The sequence below is a fragment of the Phacochoerus africanus genome, chromosome 9 (assembly GCF_016906955.1).
Source record: "Phacochoerus africanus isolate WHEZ1 chromosome 9, ROS_Pafr_v1, whole genome shotgun sequence".
Taxonomy (NCBI): Eukaryota; Metazoa; Chordata; class Mammalia; order Artiodactyla; family Suidae; genus Phacochoerus; species Phacochoerus africanus.
The window spans coordinates 62,202,164-62,217,773 of NC_062552.1; the positions used below are offsets into that span (position 1 = coordinate 62,202,164).

Below are 15,610 nucleotides of genomic sequence, written 5' to 3' on the forward strand. Positions count from 1 at the left end.
CCGCCGCGCGAGCGTGCGCAGAGTGGCTCAGCGCGGCCGTGACGGAACGACGAGGCGTGCGGGTGCGCGACCTCTCCCGCCCGGCCCCGGCCCCCGCCCCTTGGCCTGCCGCTCCGCCCCCGCGGGGCGTCCCGGGCCGCTCGTCCCCTCAGCGGCGGCCGCGCGCGGCCCGGGGTCGCCGTGAGTACTCGCGAGGCCAGCTTGTGGGGCGGCCGCCACGGGGACGGGGCGGGGCGGCCGAGCCGCGGGAAGGGTGCGGGGCCAGGGTGGAGGAAGTGAAGGGTTTGGACCCGGTGGCTCTGAGAGGCCTTCTGAGTTTAACAGGCTTCGCTTATGGCCGGGCGGCTGGCGACACAGATCGGGCTCAGAGCTTCTTCCCCGGGAGGCAGGTGTTGGGTGTCTTCGAGGTCTCCGGGGGAAACCGGAGAAGAGCTCTAAGTGCTTCCCCAAGGGAGGCCTCAGTGAGGGCCTGTTCTGGAAGCACGAGTGGCGGCCAATGTTGGGGGCTCACCCCGGCCTCTTCTTCTGCCGGGTACACGAGATAGCGCTGGGAAGCGGGCATCGCCGGGCGGTGGGTTCTCCCCCGCACTCTTTGTTCCATGGCCTAGGCTTTTTGAAAGGAGCACTTCGCTGCAGAGCGGAGTCACCTTCTTTCCCAGGACCGCCAAGCCGGGATCAAACGTTGAGATCGGAGGCTTCTTTGACTAGATGCAAAGTTGTCACGCGGAGAAGCGCTCTTGGACCTAGGCCAGGACATTTGTGATCCGGACTTGATGCTTATTTACTTTTGGCCTATTCTTATGCAAATTTTTTGTTAGCTGCTCTCTAGCGCTGACACCCTTCCCTGGGCATTCTTCATACAGTCAGTATTTGACTTGGCTTTTCTTGAAAGGGTTCCCTTGATTACCTCGTTTAGATAAATCAAATAGGTCTTTCTTACTAGTTCATTAACAGCTCCCTTAATTGGGTTGTAATCTCATCACTGGAAGAGTGGATGTCATTAGAATCTGACAAATGTGCTATAGTCCCCAGTTCCACTGTACACTATTATACTTCTGACCCTAAGCAAGTTGCTTGACCTCTCTGCACCTGCATACTCTATCTGTAGTGTGAAAGGTTTAAAATAGGTTATATACAGCCTGGTTTGAAAAAGATGGTAGTCTCTAAATTGTCTCTTCACTGGACAGGAAAAATTCTCTCTGAACTACTTTTTTCTCCTTGTGGTAACAGCAGAAACCAAGCAGCAACAGCCCTTGGAGAGACACTAAGCTTTCTTGACCTCTACAGTGGCACAGTGGCAAAGAGCTTGAGAAAGTTGGCACTTCTGGGCTACACCATTGTCATCCAGGACATTAGTGCCTCCCTCTTTGTTCCTCTGAGACCGTCCAGATCAGCACCTGTTTATTTTCAAATCTCACAAACCCCACCCCAGATCTTCATAGTTTGGTTCTCAGCTGCTCTTGAAGGTGAATGGAGTCTTGCTTTTTAAAATCATTTTTGTATGGTTTTGTCTATGTGTAGCTGTATTTATCTCCCCTTTGGCTTAGGTCACAGTTCATTCATTCACTCATTCAATTAGCTATGTTATGAGAGACTGACAGTACAGACAGTGAAAATGCTCAAAGCCTCTGCCACAATAGAGCTTACATTCTGATGGGAGGTAAATACAATAAATATTTTGTGATAGAGTGGTAAGTGCTGTAGGAAAAAATAAAGCAAGGAAAGGGTTTGGAGAGTGCTAGTGTGTTGTGTATTGTGATTTTACTGTTTTATGTAGGATAGTCAAGGTGACCTTCAAGCAGAGATCTGAAAGAGTAAAGGAGCAAGCCCAGTGAATATGGGTGAAAAGCATTCCAAGAAGGGTGGCAAGCAGGCACAAAGACCCTGTGGTGGGAATATGCTTGATATGTTGGAAGAACAGCAAGTTAGAGAGTTTCAGTGATACTCTTCATTCACATTTAGAGTTGACAGGAGACCCCTTAAAAAGTATGAGAGTAGCCTCTGGGTTTGTTTGTTTTTCTTTTTAGAATGAAAATTTCCAACTATATACAAAAGTAGAGAGTTTACAAACCCTTGTGTACTTATCACTCAGCTTTGTCTGTAATCAACATTTTACGATTTTCATCTGAACATTTCATCTGTTCCCCGTTTTATTTGTGCTAGAATAGTATTTTAAAGCAAATCTTGGAGTTCCCATCGTGGTGCAGTGGAAACAAATCCGACTAGGAACCATGAGGTTGTGGGTTCTATCCCTGGCCTTGCTCAGTGGGTTAAGGATCTGGTGTTGCCGTGAGCTGTGGTGTAGTTCGCAGACATGGCTCGGATCTGGCGTGGCTGTGGCTGTGGTGTAGGCCAGTGGTTACAGCTCCAATTGGACCCCTAGCCTGGGAACCTCCATATGCTGCAGGTGCGGCCTTAAAAAGACAATAAATAAAGCAAATATTTAAATTAAGATTTGAATATTTAAAGATATCAAGCATTTCATCTCTAAGAACTTCAGCTGCAGTTTCCTTGTGCATTTTGTTTGTAATGGGTCAGGCAGCACTGTTGGCTGGAGGACTGCTATGTTGTTTGCCCTGGCATTGTGCTTTAGGTCCCCATTCTGGGTCAGTTACCAGGTTTAAATTGGTATCTGAGGAACAGACCACAAGCCCTTGGAACACACAAGGATTTAGAACAGTGGTCTCAGATTTTATCATTCATCAGAATAACTTGGAGGGCTTGTTAAAACACCCCATCTCTGAAGTTTCTAGTTCAGTAGGTCTCAGTATGAGGTCTGAGAATTTACTCTTTTTTTTTTTTTTTTTCTTTTTAGGAACACACCTGGAGCCCATGGAAGCTCCCTGGCTAGGGGTCGAATTGGAGCTCCAGCTTCTGGCCTATGCCACTGCCACAGCAGCATGGGATCCCAGCCATGTCTGCAACCTACACCGCGGCTCATGGCAACGCCAGATCCTTAATTTACTGAGTGTGGCCAGGAATTGAACCCACATCCTCATGGATACTAGTTGGGTTTGTTTCTGCTGAGCCACAACAGGAACTCCATGAATTTACATTTTTAACAAGTTCCCAGGTGATATTGATTCTGCAGATCCACAGAACCAAGGATCTAGTAACCTAAGATTCAATAGAACCATGTTACAGACCAAGAACATCTCTGTTTAAGGTTGGGATGGATGAAACTGAGATAAATGTAGAGCCAAGAAGGCCGAGGACAGTGGTTTTTAGTTTTGTGAAAGGGCTAGGAGTTAGTGTTTTTCTGAGCATTTCTTTGGATCATTATTACATTAATTGGGGAGTGGGTTCCAAGATGAGTCCATGGCTTTATTTTGACTATGACAACTCAGACTATGTGTACCAGAGAATGGTCAGTGTTGTTGAGGACTTTTTAACTTGGCTGTGATTGTTATATGATGGCTTTGAGGGATGCTAGTGTTAAATAAGAGATTATGACTCTATATTTGGAAAAATCACCAGGGGTAAAGACTCCAAAAGAGTCTGCTTCTGATGGGCGTTGGTACTATGAAGAATATTCTAAAATGAACTGACTAGACTGAGTAGCATAAGCGTCTGGTTCTGCCACCATCACTTGTGGCCTCAGAGGTTTGATGCAGCATTGTGAACTAGAGCAAGGACTTGATTCAATCCCAGCCTTCCAGCTTAATTGGAACAGTAGTATCTTATGTTTGTATAGTGCTTTCATATTTCATTATCTTTAAAGAACTGTGTGTACATGCATTCAAGTATGTCTTCTTATGTGCAGGTGCCTACATGTGTATAATAAAAATATATGCTAACGTGTACCTGTGTATATGCCCCCTAGCTGTTAAGTGAGGATGAAATCAGTTGTTTTCTACTTTCCATAGGACAGCGAGTGACTTATTACCACCACCACAACAGAGCCTGCCTTCTCCAGCAGATCTCCAGTCAGCTCCCGACATCATCCCCACCCCCTTCTCCCTTGTGGCCTCCTAAATGCCCATCTCATTAGCCTGGGTTCATCCGGTGGTATGGAGGGGTGCTGCCTAGCACTGACCTGGGAGTGTGTGTGACCCTCTGACCCAATGGTGAGAACTGATTGCCCACTTCTTCAACTGATCACTGGGGGCAGATGGAACAGACTGCAGACCACCTTTTCCTAGTATTTTCCTTCCCACCCTTTGGGAAGTAGAGTGGCTATTTGAAGTTAGAGAGAAGGGGCATGGGAACAGTCTTACTTGGTGTCTACAGAGGGAGTTTTCTTGGGAAGGAAGGGGAGAGTTAAATACTTAAGGGATAAAAAAAGGGAATTATGAGACAAAAGAGCTTAGGTAGGCTGGGGAGCTGCCTTAGGTAATGACCCTAGAAGTGGCCAGTATGTACTTGAACCTAGATATCCTAGAAATTAACTCTGACATCAAAGTGTTCCTCACCCTCAGTCATCATACCAGTACTTAAAGAAGGCCAAAATTCCCTGTTGTTTTCTTCCATGCCACCAAGTCAGTGATGGGCCATGGATGTGACCAGATTTAGGAAGAGACTGAGACCCTTCCAAAAGATAAGGTGAAGGGAACAAGGGGATTAGGGCTTCAGTTATTCTGTTCCAAGAGACCTCCCGTTCTTTGTGGAAATCTGTTTCCCAGCTTAATTTGACTGTGTTCCGTGGAATAACATGGACCCAGCAAAGCATTGTACCCTTATTTCTTATTAGGACATCAAAGGCCAGTTCTGGAATGATGATGATTCGGAGGGAGATAATGAATCAGAGGAATTTCTCTATGGAGTTCAGGTGAGGTCCTAGCCCCCAAAACCCATGTTGCATGATCTGAATGTGTGTTTCTCTCTTGATACATTGGAAGTGAAAAAGATTATTTTGGAGCAGAGATAAGATGAAGACCTAATGTCGGTGTGGTCTGAGGATTGTCATGTTAGAGCTAATTTCATATCTTTGCTCTTGCCTGGGACTCATACTTTTCCCAGGGTAAACTGCATCCTCTGTATGTGGAGCTTACTCATATCTTTAGTTGGAAATAATTTTCTGACTATTTCCTCGCTAGCCAGTGGGAGAATTTTATTCATCAAAATTTTAACAGATTATTCTGCCAGTGATTGGTTAATGCTGTCACTGTCCAGTGCATGATCCTGAACAGGAATGTTGGACTTTTAAAGTCAGAACCAATCTGATTTAAATTCTGTACTCTTCAGCATGTTCTGAGTTCTCATAGAAAAGATACCTAAGTATCCTGGTCAAGGTCTGAGAGAAGAGTTGAGACTTATGGATGTGAGCTCCTTAAGCAAAGCCCTCAGTTGGTCTACTGAAAATTCTTAGAGTGGTGATGGAGGGAGACCTGTCTCTCAGATCCCCAGCTAGAGCCACCACCAAGAGCACCTTCATATAAGCAGCTCTTGCTTATATGTATTGCTGTAGTTTGATTTTCCTGTTCCTGATGTTTCTTCATGTTCTATTTTCATCTGTTTCCTTTTCCCTGTATCTTTCCTCTCTCCACTGTTTTTGCTGCTGACTCAGGGGAGCTGTGCAGCTGACCTCTATCGACACCCACAGCTTGATGCAGACATTGAAGCCGTGAAGGAGATCTACAGTGAGAACTCTGTATTCATCAGGTGGGACTCGACTTTCTGGGATGGCAAGGGAATCAACCACATCTTTCCAAGTTGTTAAAATGACTAGAGGTTTTTTTCTTTATGGTGTGATGAGTTGGGTGTGGTCTGTGGATATTGATGAGTTACGAGCTTAATGATGGTGGGAGTGGCTCAGAATACTTAAGGATGGCTGACAGGAATAAATAGGGAAGTGCAGCCACTTTTCCTAGAAGTTCCCTCTTATCCTAGACTCCTCTAGGCTGTTTCCCCTTTGAGGTAAGAAGGGCTTCTGACCTGGAGAAGACCTTGATCATAAAAGTGGGATGAGACTATAGCTAAGAGCCTAAATACAGAGTTGCCTTCCACCCTTCCCTTTCCCTTGTCCCCAGGCTCATTTCTCTCTCCACTTCAGTCTCTGTTCCCTTCTTTCTCCCTTAATGAGTCTCACCTCTGGTCGCCTGTATCTCTGTAGAGAATATGGAACTATCGATGACGTGGACATTGACCTCCACATCAACATCAGCTTCCTCGATGTAAGTGGTGCTAGTAGCTGCCAACAACATGTCTGTTGGGCTTGTGGATTGGATTTTGCCTTGTAGGCTGAGAATCTTGTTTCTGAGTACTGTATTCAGAGCACATCCTCTTCATCTTTGTCTTTCCTTGACCATCAGCATACAGTGGTGTGTGCATGTGTGTCACATAGGGAAAATGTCAAGTCCATTCCTCTCTGTTGCCACACTGGAAACTGTTTCCCTTACTCTTTTAGGAGGAAGTTTCTACAGCCTGGAAGGTCCTCCGGACAGAACCTATTGTGTTGAGGCTGCGATTTTCTCTCTCCCAGTACCTCGATGGACCAGGTAAAGGCAGTGACTTCAGGCAAGTGGGTGCTTTGAATGTGGTCTAGTCCAAAATCTTAAGTTAACTCAGGTAGAGAACATCCCTTAAAGGCCTTTTTGGTTAATGAAATTGTTTTCTCTAGTCCCTGGATATTATTTATTCCTTCTTTCCCCTCAACTTCTCTAAGGAAATATTTGAAATTGGTCAGATAGTTCCCAGATTCTACCCTCTGCCTCGATGTTTTCCTTCTCCATCATTGGTATTTAGAGCATCCTTAGAATCTGAGGAAGCTAATCCACTGAACTGGAGCTGTGGACTCCCAAGAGGATAGACACGCATATGTAGGAGCTTTCTCTTCTCTTTGCAGAACCATCGATTGAAGTTTTCCAGCCATCGAATAAGGAAGGATTTGGGTTGGGTCTTCAGTTGAAGAAGTAAGAACTTTTTTTTTTTTTTTAATCTTGTTTTAGGGCTGCACCCACAGCATATGGAGATTCCAGTCTAAGGGTCAAATTGGAGCTATAGCCGCCAGCCTCTGCCGCAGGCACAGCAACCTGGGATCCGAGCACATCTGTGACCTACACCACAGCACACGGTAACACTGGATCCTTAAGCCACTGATCGAGGCCAGGGATTGAACCTGTACCTTCATGGATACTAGTTGGTTTTGTTAGCTGCTGAGCCATGATGGGAACTCTAGGAAAAGTAGGAACTTTGATCTTTCTGATTATGAACTTTTTTTTTTCTTTTTTGCTTTTCAGGGCCACACTTTTGACATATGGAAGTTTCCAGGCTAGGGGTTGAATTGGAGCTACAGGTATTGGCCTATGCTACAGCCACAGCAGCATGGGATCTGTCTGTGACCTGCACCACAGCTCACGGCAATGCCAGATCCTTAACCCCACTGAGCAAGGCCAGGGATTGAACGGGTGTCTTATAGATACTGGTCGAGTTTGTTTCTGCTGAGCCACAACAGAAACCCCTTGGTTATGAACATTTGAGGGGAAGAGATGTGGATATGTGGATGGACAGACAGAAATCTCAAATAGACTATTTCTTTCCAAAAATGTATTTCTGAGATATGCCCAAGAAAGAGTAAAATTAATTTGGGCCAAATTTCTGGTTGTGTGGGGACGCTTATGTTTTTGGGGTATCTGCCCTTCAGACTTCTTGGAGGTGAGAAGATAGGCTTGAGGAAAAGCACAACCCTGGAATTTGAGTCATGCTTATCACATTTCCTGTGTGGTTTACTCAGAGTAGGGCTCTAGGAGCTCAGAGAGTTTTAGCTATTGAATGTGTGGGGCACCTTACTAAGTATTTGGTATACAAAGAGAAGTGAATTATAGATTCTCCCCTCAGTCATGTTCCAAATAGAGTCCAGTGGATACATGTTCTAATACAAGTGAATATGTAAGGTTTAGAAAGGACACAGAGGAAGTTATAACTCAGTCTGGTGGCAGGTGAATGAATGAAAGATGAAAGGAGGTAATTAATGGTTTTCAAGAATGGGTAAGAGTTGCCCATGAAGACAGGTTCTGAGGGTAACATTTGCAAGGGCACAGTCATGTGTAGGAAGCTTAAAGTAGTTATATATTGCTGGTAAAATGCAAAGGGAGTAGGATCTAAAGCTAAAGAAGTACTAATGAGTCCAAATCAGAGAGGATCTTGAAATTTTATTTTGTAGGCAGTGGGAAGATTGAAGGGTTTTAGGCAAGAAAAGGACTTGATCAGTTTTAGTTTTAAAAAAATTATTTTGGTAGCATTGTGCAAAGATAGAAAGGATGAGACAAGAGACCAGAACTATTTTTGTAGGCAACATTTGTTGGAATCCATCCATGAGATGATGAAAACCTGAGCTAGGTATGACTCTAGGTAAGAAGAAAGGCTAGAGAGATTATTTGCAGGGTATAAAATTGATAAGACTTGATGACTGAGTTGGGTATATTATACATGACAAGAGCCAAGGAGTAGTGGAATATTACTCATGTGTTTCCAGCCTGGATGTATATTGTAATACCAGTAATCTAAATAGGGGCTTAAGAAGAGTAAGTTCATAGGATGAAGATTAATAATTAGTTCCATTTTAAACATGTAGTTTAAAGGTAACTTTGGGTTATTCAAGTGGAGAAGCTCAGTAGAGAGATATATAGATTTGATACTTAAAGGAGAGGTTCAGGTTGAAGATTCATATTAGTTATACGGGTCAGAATTGCAGCTATCATAGAATATGGTGCTCAGAGGTTGCTAAGGGAGAGCATGATAGAATGAGAAGAAAATAGGATCAAGGGCAAAACACCCTTTAACACCCAGACAGAATGCCAAAAGTAGGTAGAGGGAGAGAAACACTCAAGGTAGGACAGAGAAGTTGGAAAAGAACGGGAAGAGAATAGTGTCATAGAAGGCAAAGAGGAGTGTTTCTACAAGGAGGGCCGAAATTTCTGTTTGATTTAACATCAAGGTGAGAGCAATTGTAGCGCAGTGGTGAAGGTAGAAACCAGACTGTACTAAGTAAAAATTCGTCATTGGCAAGAAAAGAGAAATAGTAAGTATGGGTTGAGAAATTTGGTTGCAGATAGGAGAGGAAAAGAGAGGTAGCTAGGCTGAGGTGCCAAAAGTTGAAACTTTTTATAGACTTGGGTAAAGGAACTGACAGGAAAGGGGGATGGTTGACAGATCAAGGTCCCTATAGAGGGTCTGAGATCTAGGGTACAAATAGAGCAATTTGTCCTTAATAGGAGGGTCACCTTGTCTTTGGAGAATGGAGGGATCAAGGTAAGGGTAGAAATGGATTTTGTGGTAGGGTTGCAGAATTTTCAGTTTTCTTTATTGAGAAGAAAGGTCATCAGTTGTAGGGTTGTAGGTGAAGTTAGGAGCTTAAAGAAGATGATAGGATTTAGAATAACAGTGTAGAGTGATGTGAGAGAGAACTGATCAAAGAGAAGTGAAAGGATTGACAAGACCAGCTGAGGGCCCAGCTCAAGTTGGAAACCATAAATTTAGGGATGTAATTTTTTGCCCAACAAAGTCAGAACCCCTCATGTCCCTTGTCTTTTTCTTCACTGTTCACAAGGCAGTGGGTGGTACTCACTATCCCACCACTTTTGTTCCATTCTCAGTATAGTTATTCTTGGCAATAAATTGCCAGGTTCACAGCCCTGGAAGACACACCTCTAAAGGCAGAGGATCTGAGAATTTCTCTGGTCCATTAGATGAGGCCTGCTAGCTAGTGGGTATATATCCACTGAGGTAAAGAGGTACTTTAGGACAGTACATTTCCATGTGCTAAGGTTTTAACAGGGGGGTTCTTTAGATCCACATTCCCTTGTAACAACTAGCTTAGTGGTCCCTGGGTCTGAATTTTAGATTAGTTGCCTTTTGTGATCCTGGTCCCCCAACCCCCAGATCGGAAACATGTAAGATGAAGACAGGATTTCATTACCATCTTACTGCAATTTTCTTTTCTTTCTTTCTTTCTTTTTTTTTTTTTTTTGTCTTTTTGCCTTTTCTAGGGCTGCTCCAGCAGCATATGGAGGTTCCCAGGTTAGGGGTCGAATTGGAGCCATAGCCGCCGGCCTATGCCAGAGCCACAGCAACGGGGGAATCTGAGCCGCATCTGCAACCTACACCACAGCTCACTGCAATGCTGAATCCTTAGCCCACTGAGCAAGGCCAGGGATCGAACCTGTAACCTTGTGGTTCCTAGTCAGATTTGTTAACCACTAAGCCACGACGGGAACTCCTTACTGCAATTTTCTTATGTGTTAGTAGCCTACATACCTCATGTTTTCTGTAATCACGCAGATATGAATAGAAGTTTGAATGATTAAATAAATGAAAAGTTCATTTACTGCAGAGAATCATTTCACAAGGCATCACAGTCCTATATCTTGATCACTTCCCTGCCTGGGCTTCCTTAAGCCTGTTCCTCTTTGATTCTTTAGGATCCTGGGTATGTTTACATCCCAACAATGGAAACATCTCAGCAATGATTTCCTCAAGACCCAGCAGGAAAAGAGGCATAGCTGGTTCAAGGCAAGTGGTACCATCAAGAAGTTCCGAGCTGGCCTAAGCATCTTCTCACCCATCCCCAAGTAAGTGTTCCTCCATAAGCTGATTATCTCTAATCACCTTAATCTCCTCTAAGCCCCTACCTCACCTTGATAAACTTACATATTCTTTCCTCTCCCCAGGTCCTCTGAATTCTGTGTCTTTAACTATTAACACCATCCACATGGTCCTGTCCCCTATGTGTCTTTACCCTTTTACTCCTGGCCCAGTAGTCATACCTTGTCCTTTATGTAAAACCCAGTACCTAGCTCATGGTATGTATTTGGAGAAATGTATGCTAATCTCTCCACCTATCCTGTCTTTGACCCTCATCCTTATTCCCTATGCTAAGGAGGCAGAGTCAGAGCACCAAATCCTTGCTTTTCTGGAAGGATACACTGATTTATTATCTAGGTTCTAGAAATAAATTCTTTTCCATTCTTTGATCCCAGGTCTACATTTTCCCCTCCCTGGTGCCTTCTGATCTTTTCAGAGGCAAAAACAAACCCAGATTGTAGTTTTCCTTACACAATTATTGTCAGTCAAAACATTAGGCTCTTTGGGGTCTAGCTGCCTCTTGCCTAGTTTAATCACATATATACAAATGCATGCACGTGTGCACACACACACACACACAGTAGGTGAACTAGGAATCCTCTCCTTACCTGGCCTAGATGCCGTAGAGATTGACCTAGGCTTTGCCTCTGCCTGCAACTTTATGTTCTAATCTTAAGAACACACAGGTAATGACATAAGATGTCTGGTGATCTCCTTGTTTTGACAATTTGATCCAATGAAACTTTCCTCAGATGTGAGTTGCTCTTTGGCTTAGCTTGTTTGGTACTTTCTTATCTCCAGGCCTCTTCCAGGACTCATACTGAATCCCCAGTTTCATCACTTCTCTTTACTTTCTCTTCAGGTCTCCCAGCTTCCCTATCATACAGGACTCCATGCTGAAAGGCAAACTGGGTGTACCAGAGCTTCGGGTTGGACGCCTCATGAACCGTTCCATCTCCTGCACCATGAAGAACCCCAAAGTGGAGGTTTTTGGCTACCCTCCCAGCCCCCAGGCAGGTCTCCTCTGCCCCCAGCACGCAGGCCTCCCTCCCCCAGCACGGACCTCTCCTTTGGTACATGGGCTGAGTTAGGGTTTGACTTGGGTATCAGAGGATGGGAGGGAAAATGTGGGAATATGATTTCTCAAGATGAGGTGGGGATCTGGTTGTCAGGTATCAAAAACCATGATATGAATCATGAGGGAGTAGAATGGAGCACATTTAGTAGCTGTGAACTTATATTTAAACAGTCTGGCAAGCTTCTCTGATGGTAGGCAAAGAGTCTGGGGTTGGGCAGCTCAGGGAGATGTCATGTATAATTTTACTAGGTTGTGGTTAGGACTTGGTAGTCAGCTGCTATAGAGACCTATTCCACCTACTTTGGAGAGGGTTAAGGACAGGTGAGCCTTTTTCAAGAGCCTTTGGCCAAAATGTCTGAAGGTCTTCTCTCCAGCTTGGGGACTACTTAGACTGATCAGAGCTAGGGCATAGCTACTTTAGGAGAATTTTAGGTAATGGGTATGAGTGAGGTCTTTCTAGGCACCAGCTTCATAGGAGGCTCATGGGGTTTGTCTTTTTAATCTCATCAGGTCAGTGGTCACTGCAAGAACATCCCCACTCTGGAATATGGATTCCTTGTTCAGGTAATCAAGTCTAAAGCTTCATGCATAAGCCTTTCCCCTGTTTTCTGACCCATCTAATTCCCCAATACCTCCCAGCTTTTTAGTCAATTAGCACACATTTCCTGAATTGCTCTATTTCCAGAACTAAGTAACTGTTCAGATAGGAAAAAAGAAGGCACAGTTCCCATCTTCAAGAAGCTTGTAGCATTACTGGGAAGACAACATTCACAGACTACTTACAATCTAGCGCCAAATGAGGCACTGCAAATTTTAAGTGCACAGGTGCCAAGATGAGAGTTAAAAATGAAGCTAATTTTCTTAGATTCCCACACATCCTTGCTCATGTGGTCTTTACATTTCCTCACAAATTTTCCCTGCTTGGCCACCACTGGTCGCTTGCTTCTTTTTAAAACCTTTTTACTTTCTGGACACAGTTTCACTTTTGCATCTGCAATTCCTTTGTTCATTTCATTCCCTCCAGTGGCCTTCTTCCCTGTGTCTGCCTATTGCAGTCAAAGTCTCTGATGCCACCTTTTCCATAAAATCTTCCCTTTTACCTGAAATATATTAGCTGGAAATATGTCTCCTCTCACTGAACTCACATAACACTTTTTGTTTTATATGGCACTGATGTGTCGTGTGCCACATGCTGCCTTGGATTGTAGTTAATTTATGTACATACCACATCTCTCCTGTTGGACTGTAGTGTCTGAGAAAACTTTTGTTACTGAGTAATCAAGGAGACCTTTCACCAAGTTAGGTACATAGTAGGCATTCAGTAAATCCACATTAAAGGAATGAGTAAAAGCCCTTGTATGTCCATTTACCATACCAAAAGTTTGTGAAATGGAAACAATTTGATTTATACACAAAGTATATACGTGATTGGAATAGCCATGTTAAGACAGTGTGTAAAAAAATACATTAGAATATTGCTGCATGAGCTCTGGATTTGTGCTGTCTGCCCAGCATAGGGTTTTATCTATGATATTGATCAGTTTACAGGCAGATTGTTCTTGGTAGTAAAAATGGCTTTTCTGGCCCCCTGACATCTAATCATGGACTGAATACTCGTTTGCCACACAGGCACAGTCTTTAATGACTACAGTTAAGGTTAATAGTTTGATTAGTACCTGTAAATGTTTATGAAATATTTCCAGATTCATCTCATTACTCTTGATACCTCTTTGAGGTGAATAATGTGCACTTTGTAAATGAGGAAACCAAGGCTCAGGTTAACTAAATTGCCCAAAGTTATATATGATATTAAGTAGCGGAGGAGGGGAGTTCCCATTGTGGCTCAGAGGAAATGAATCTGACTAGTATCCATGAGGATGCAGGTTCAATCCCTGGCCTTGCTCAAGTAGGTTAAGGATCCAGTGTTGCTGTGAGCTGTGGTATAGGTCGCAGATGCTGCTTGAATCTGGCATTGCTGTGGCTGTGGTGTAGGCCAGCGGCTACACCTCCGATTCTACCTCTAGCCTGGGAACCTCCATATGCCACGAGTATGGCCCTAAAAAGAAAATAGATAGATAGATTGATAGATAAAGATCAGTCAAAAAATCCCATACTAAAGAAAAACTAGTAGAGGAGGGATCTTAACCAAAGTCATCTACCATGGCTGGTCTTGTTTTTACTATAACATTCAGTCTTAGCTCTAGAGTCAGGCCATCAGTTTAACTAAGTGTAGAACCTAAGAATAGATTCTACCTTACTTACATGTCTGGGAGGTGGGAGAGTAACAGAAAGAAGTTTAAATTATTTCCTATATCTGGGTCTGTACTTCTGAAAGACTTAATAGAATCTCTTCTCCCTCCAGATCATGAAATATGCAGAGCAGAGGATTCCAACGTTGAATGAGTACTGTGTAGTGTGTGATGAGCAGCATGTCTTTCAGAATGGGTCAATGCTCAAGGTAAATGCCTCAAATGTGACCCTCTTCCTTAGACCCATGGCTAAGACCGCTTCAGACCTCATCTCTATTTTTCCTGGGTCTGTGGTAAAGGTAGAATTCTGTCTCTACTCCTTGAGACTTTAGAAATCTCATCAATGGTACTTGGAAAGATAAGGATATGTCATTATCATTCTAGAGTTGTCTGAGGTCAAGATTGTCCCTCACTCCTTACCTTCTTATTGCACACCTCTTACCACCACCATCTCTTAATATTTCCATTCAGCCAGCTGTTTGTACTCGCGAACTGTGTGTTTTCTCCTTCTACACATTGGGAGTCATGTCTGGAGCTGCAGAGGAGGTGGCCACTGGAGCAGAGGTATGGGGGAGAGAAAAGCTGCTGGGGACCCAGGATCAAGAAAGACCAATGAACCTAGCAGTTTCACCGCTTGGAATTTAATGTCCAGAAATGCTTTCCTATGTTAGGATATTCACTGTAGGATTGTTTATAACAGCTTTTTTAAAAATGGATACAGGCCCATCTGAATGAAGTCCATTTAAGTTATGGTATTTTCTTACACTGGAAATACTATACAGCTGTTATTTATGGATAGAAAATTACATATAAAAAGAAAATACAACCGTATGTATAGCACAGTTCTTTTTTGTTGTATTTCCTATATAATAACTATTTCTCTAGGAAAACTATCTGGAAGAGTATATATCAAACTTAGCTGTAGTTACCTGTGAGGAATGGAATTTGGGGATGAGGGGATGATTTTTATCTTTTTAAAATCACTCTTTTAAATATTATTCTTATTAGGAGTTTATATTTTCTAATGAAAAAATGATACACATACTTGCTTTTGAAAAAAATGCTGAGAGCCTCCATAAGGTAGACCTATGCTGGCTACTGTGTGACTCCCAGCACTGGGAAATCATTTCGCTTCTTATCTCTTTCTCTCCTTTTCCCTAAGGTGGTGGATCTGCTGGTGGCCATGTGTAGGGCAGCTCTGGAGTCCCCTAGAAAGAGCATCATCTTTGAGCCTTATCCTTCTGTGGTGGACCCCACTGATCCCAAGACTCTGGCCTTTAACCCTAAGGTATAGTTGCTTGGGAAGAAAGTCAGGGCAAAGGAACAGAAATGCTAAAGATAATGGGAGACTATGGGCTATCATTCTAGTGTACACAACAGGTTGGAATAAAGGGAACTCTTAAACACTAAACTTTGGTTGTTTTAGTGAATAAATAAGTAAACATAACTTGTAATATAACATAAACAATAACGTCTGAGTTTGTCAGAAGAAAGGGAGAAGAGTTAATATTAGTTTTGTCGTGATAGGAAAGAATATAGACTTTGATTCAAGACACACTATGATTCTGTTTAGGTTCCGTTGCATCCTAGCTTAATGGTGTTAGGCAAATCACTGAATATTTCTGAACCTCAGTTTCCTTATAATGCCTATTGTAAAAATAAGAGATAACATAAAATACTATATTAGTAAGGGTTCTCCAGACAAACAGAACCAGTAGTTAATATATGGAGAAATTTATTGTAAGAAATTGGCTTATGTGAT

At 43.2% G+C, this 15,610-nt stretch overlaps 1 protein-coding gene across 9 annotated transcripts in view; it reads left to right on the forward strand.

Annotated features, from left to right (window-relative positions):
- Positions 1-40: 40 nt before the first annotated feature.
- Positions 41-15,610, forward strand: part of PARP6 (poly(ADP-ribose) polymerase family member 6) — a 28,264-nt gene continuing 12,694 nt past the window's right edge. For 2 of the 9 annotated variants that reach the window (XR_007137080.1, XM_047796442.1), the window contains exons 1-13: positions 222-1,466; positions 3,867-4,067; positions 4,691-4,768; positions 5,507-5,601; positions 6,053-6,113; positions 6,347-6,437; positions 6,785-6,851; positions 10,359-10,508; positions 11,384-11,594; positions 12,110-12,163; positions 13,962-14,057; positions 14,320-14,412; positions 15,011-15,136. Coding sequence is in view for 7 of the 9 variants with exons in the window: in XM_047796442.1 (XP_047652398.1) it covers positions 4,065-4,067; positions 4,691-4,768; positions 5,507-5,601; positions 6,053-6,113; positions 6,347-6,437; positions 6,785-6,851; positions 10,359-10,508; positions 11,384-11,594; positions 12,110-12,163; positions 13,962-14,057; positions 14,320-14,412; positions 15,011-15,136 (1,125 nt within the window). In the remaining 2 variants the exon portion in view is untranslated. Of the gene's footprint in view, positions 181-218; positions 1,467-3,866; positions 4,068-4,690; positions 4,769-5,506; positions 5,602-6,052; positions 6,114-6,346; positions 6,438-6,784; positions 6,852-10,358; positions 10,509-11,383; positions 11,595-12,109; positions 12,164-13,961; positions 14,058-14,319; positions 14,413-15,010; positions 15,137-15,610 lie in introns of those variants that run through there. The other 7 variants (XM_047796443.1, XM_047796445.1, XM_047796449.1 and 4 more) reach the window with 7 other exon arrangements.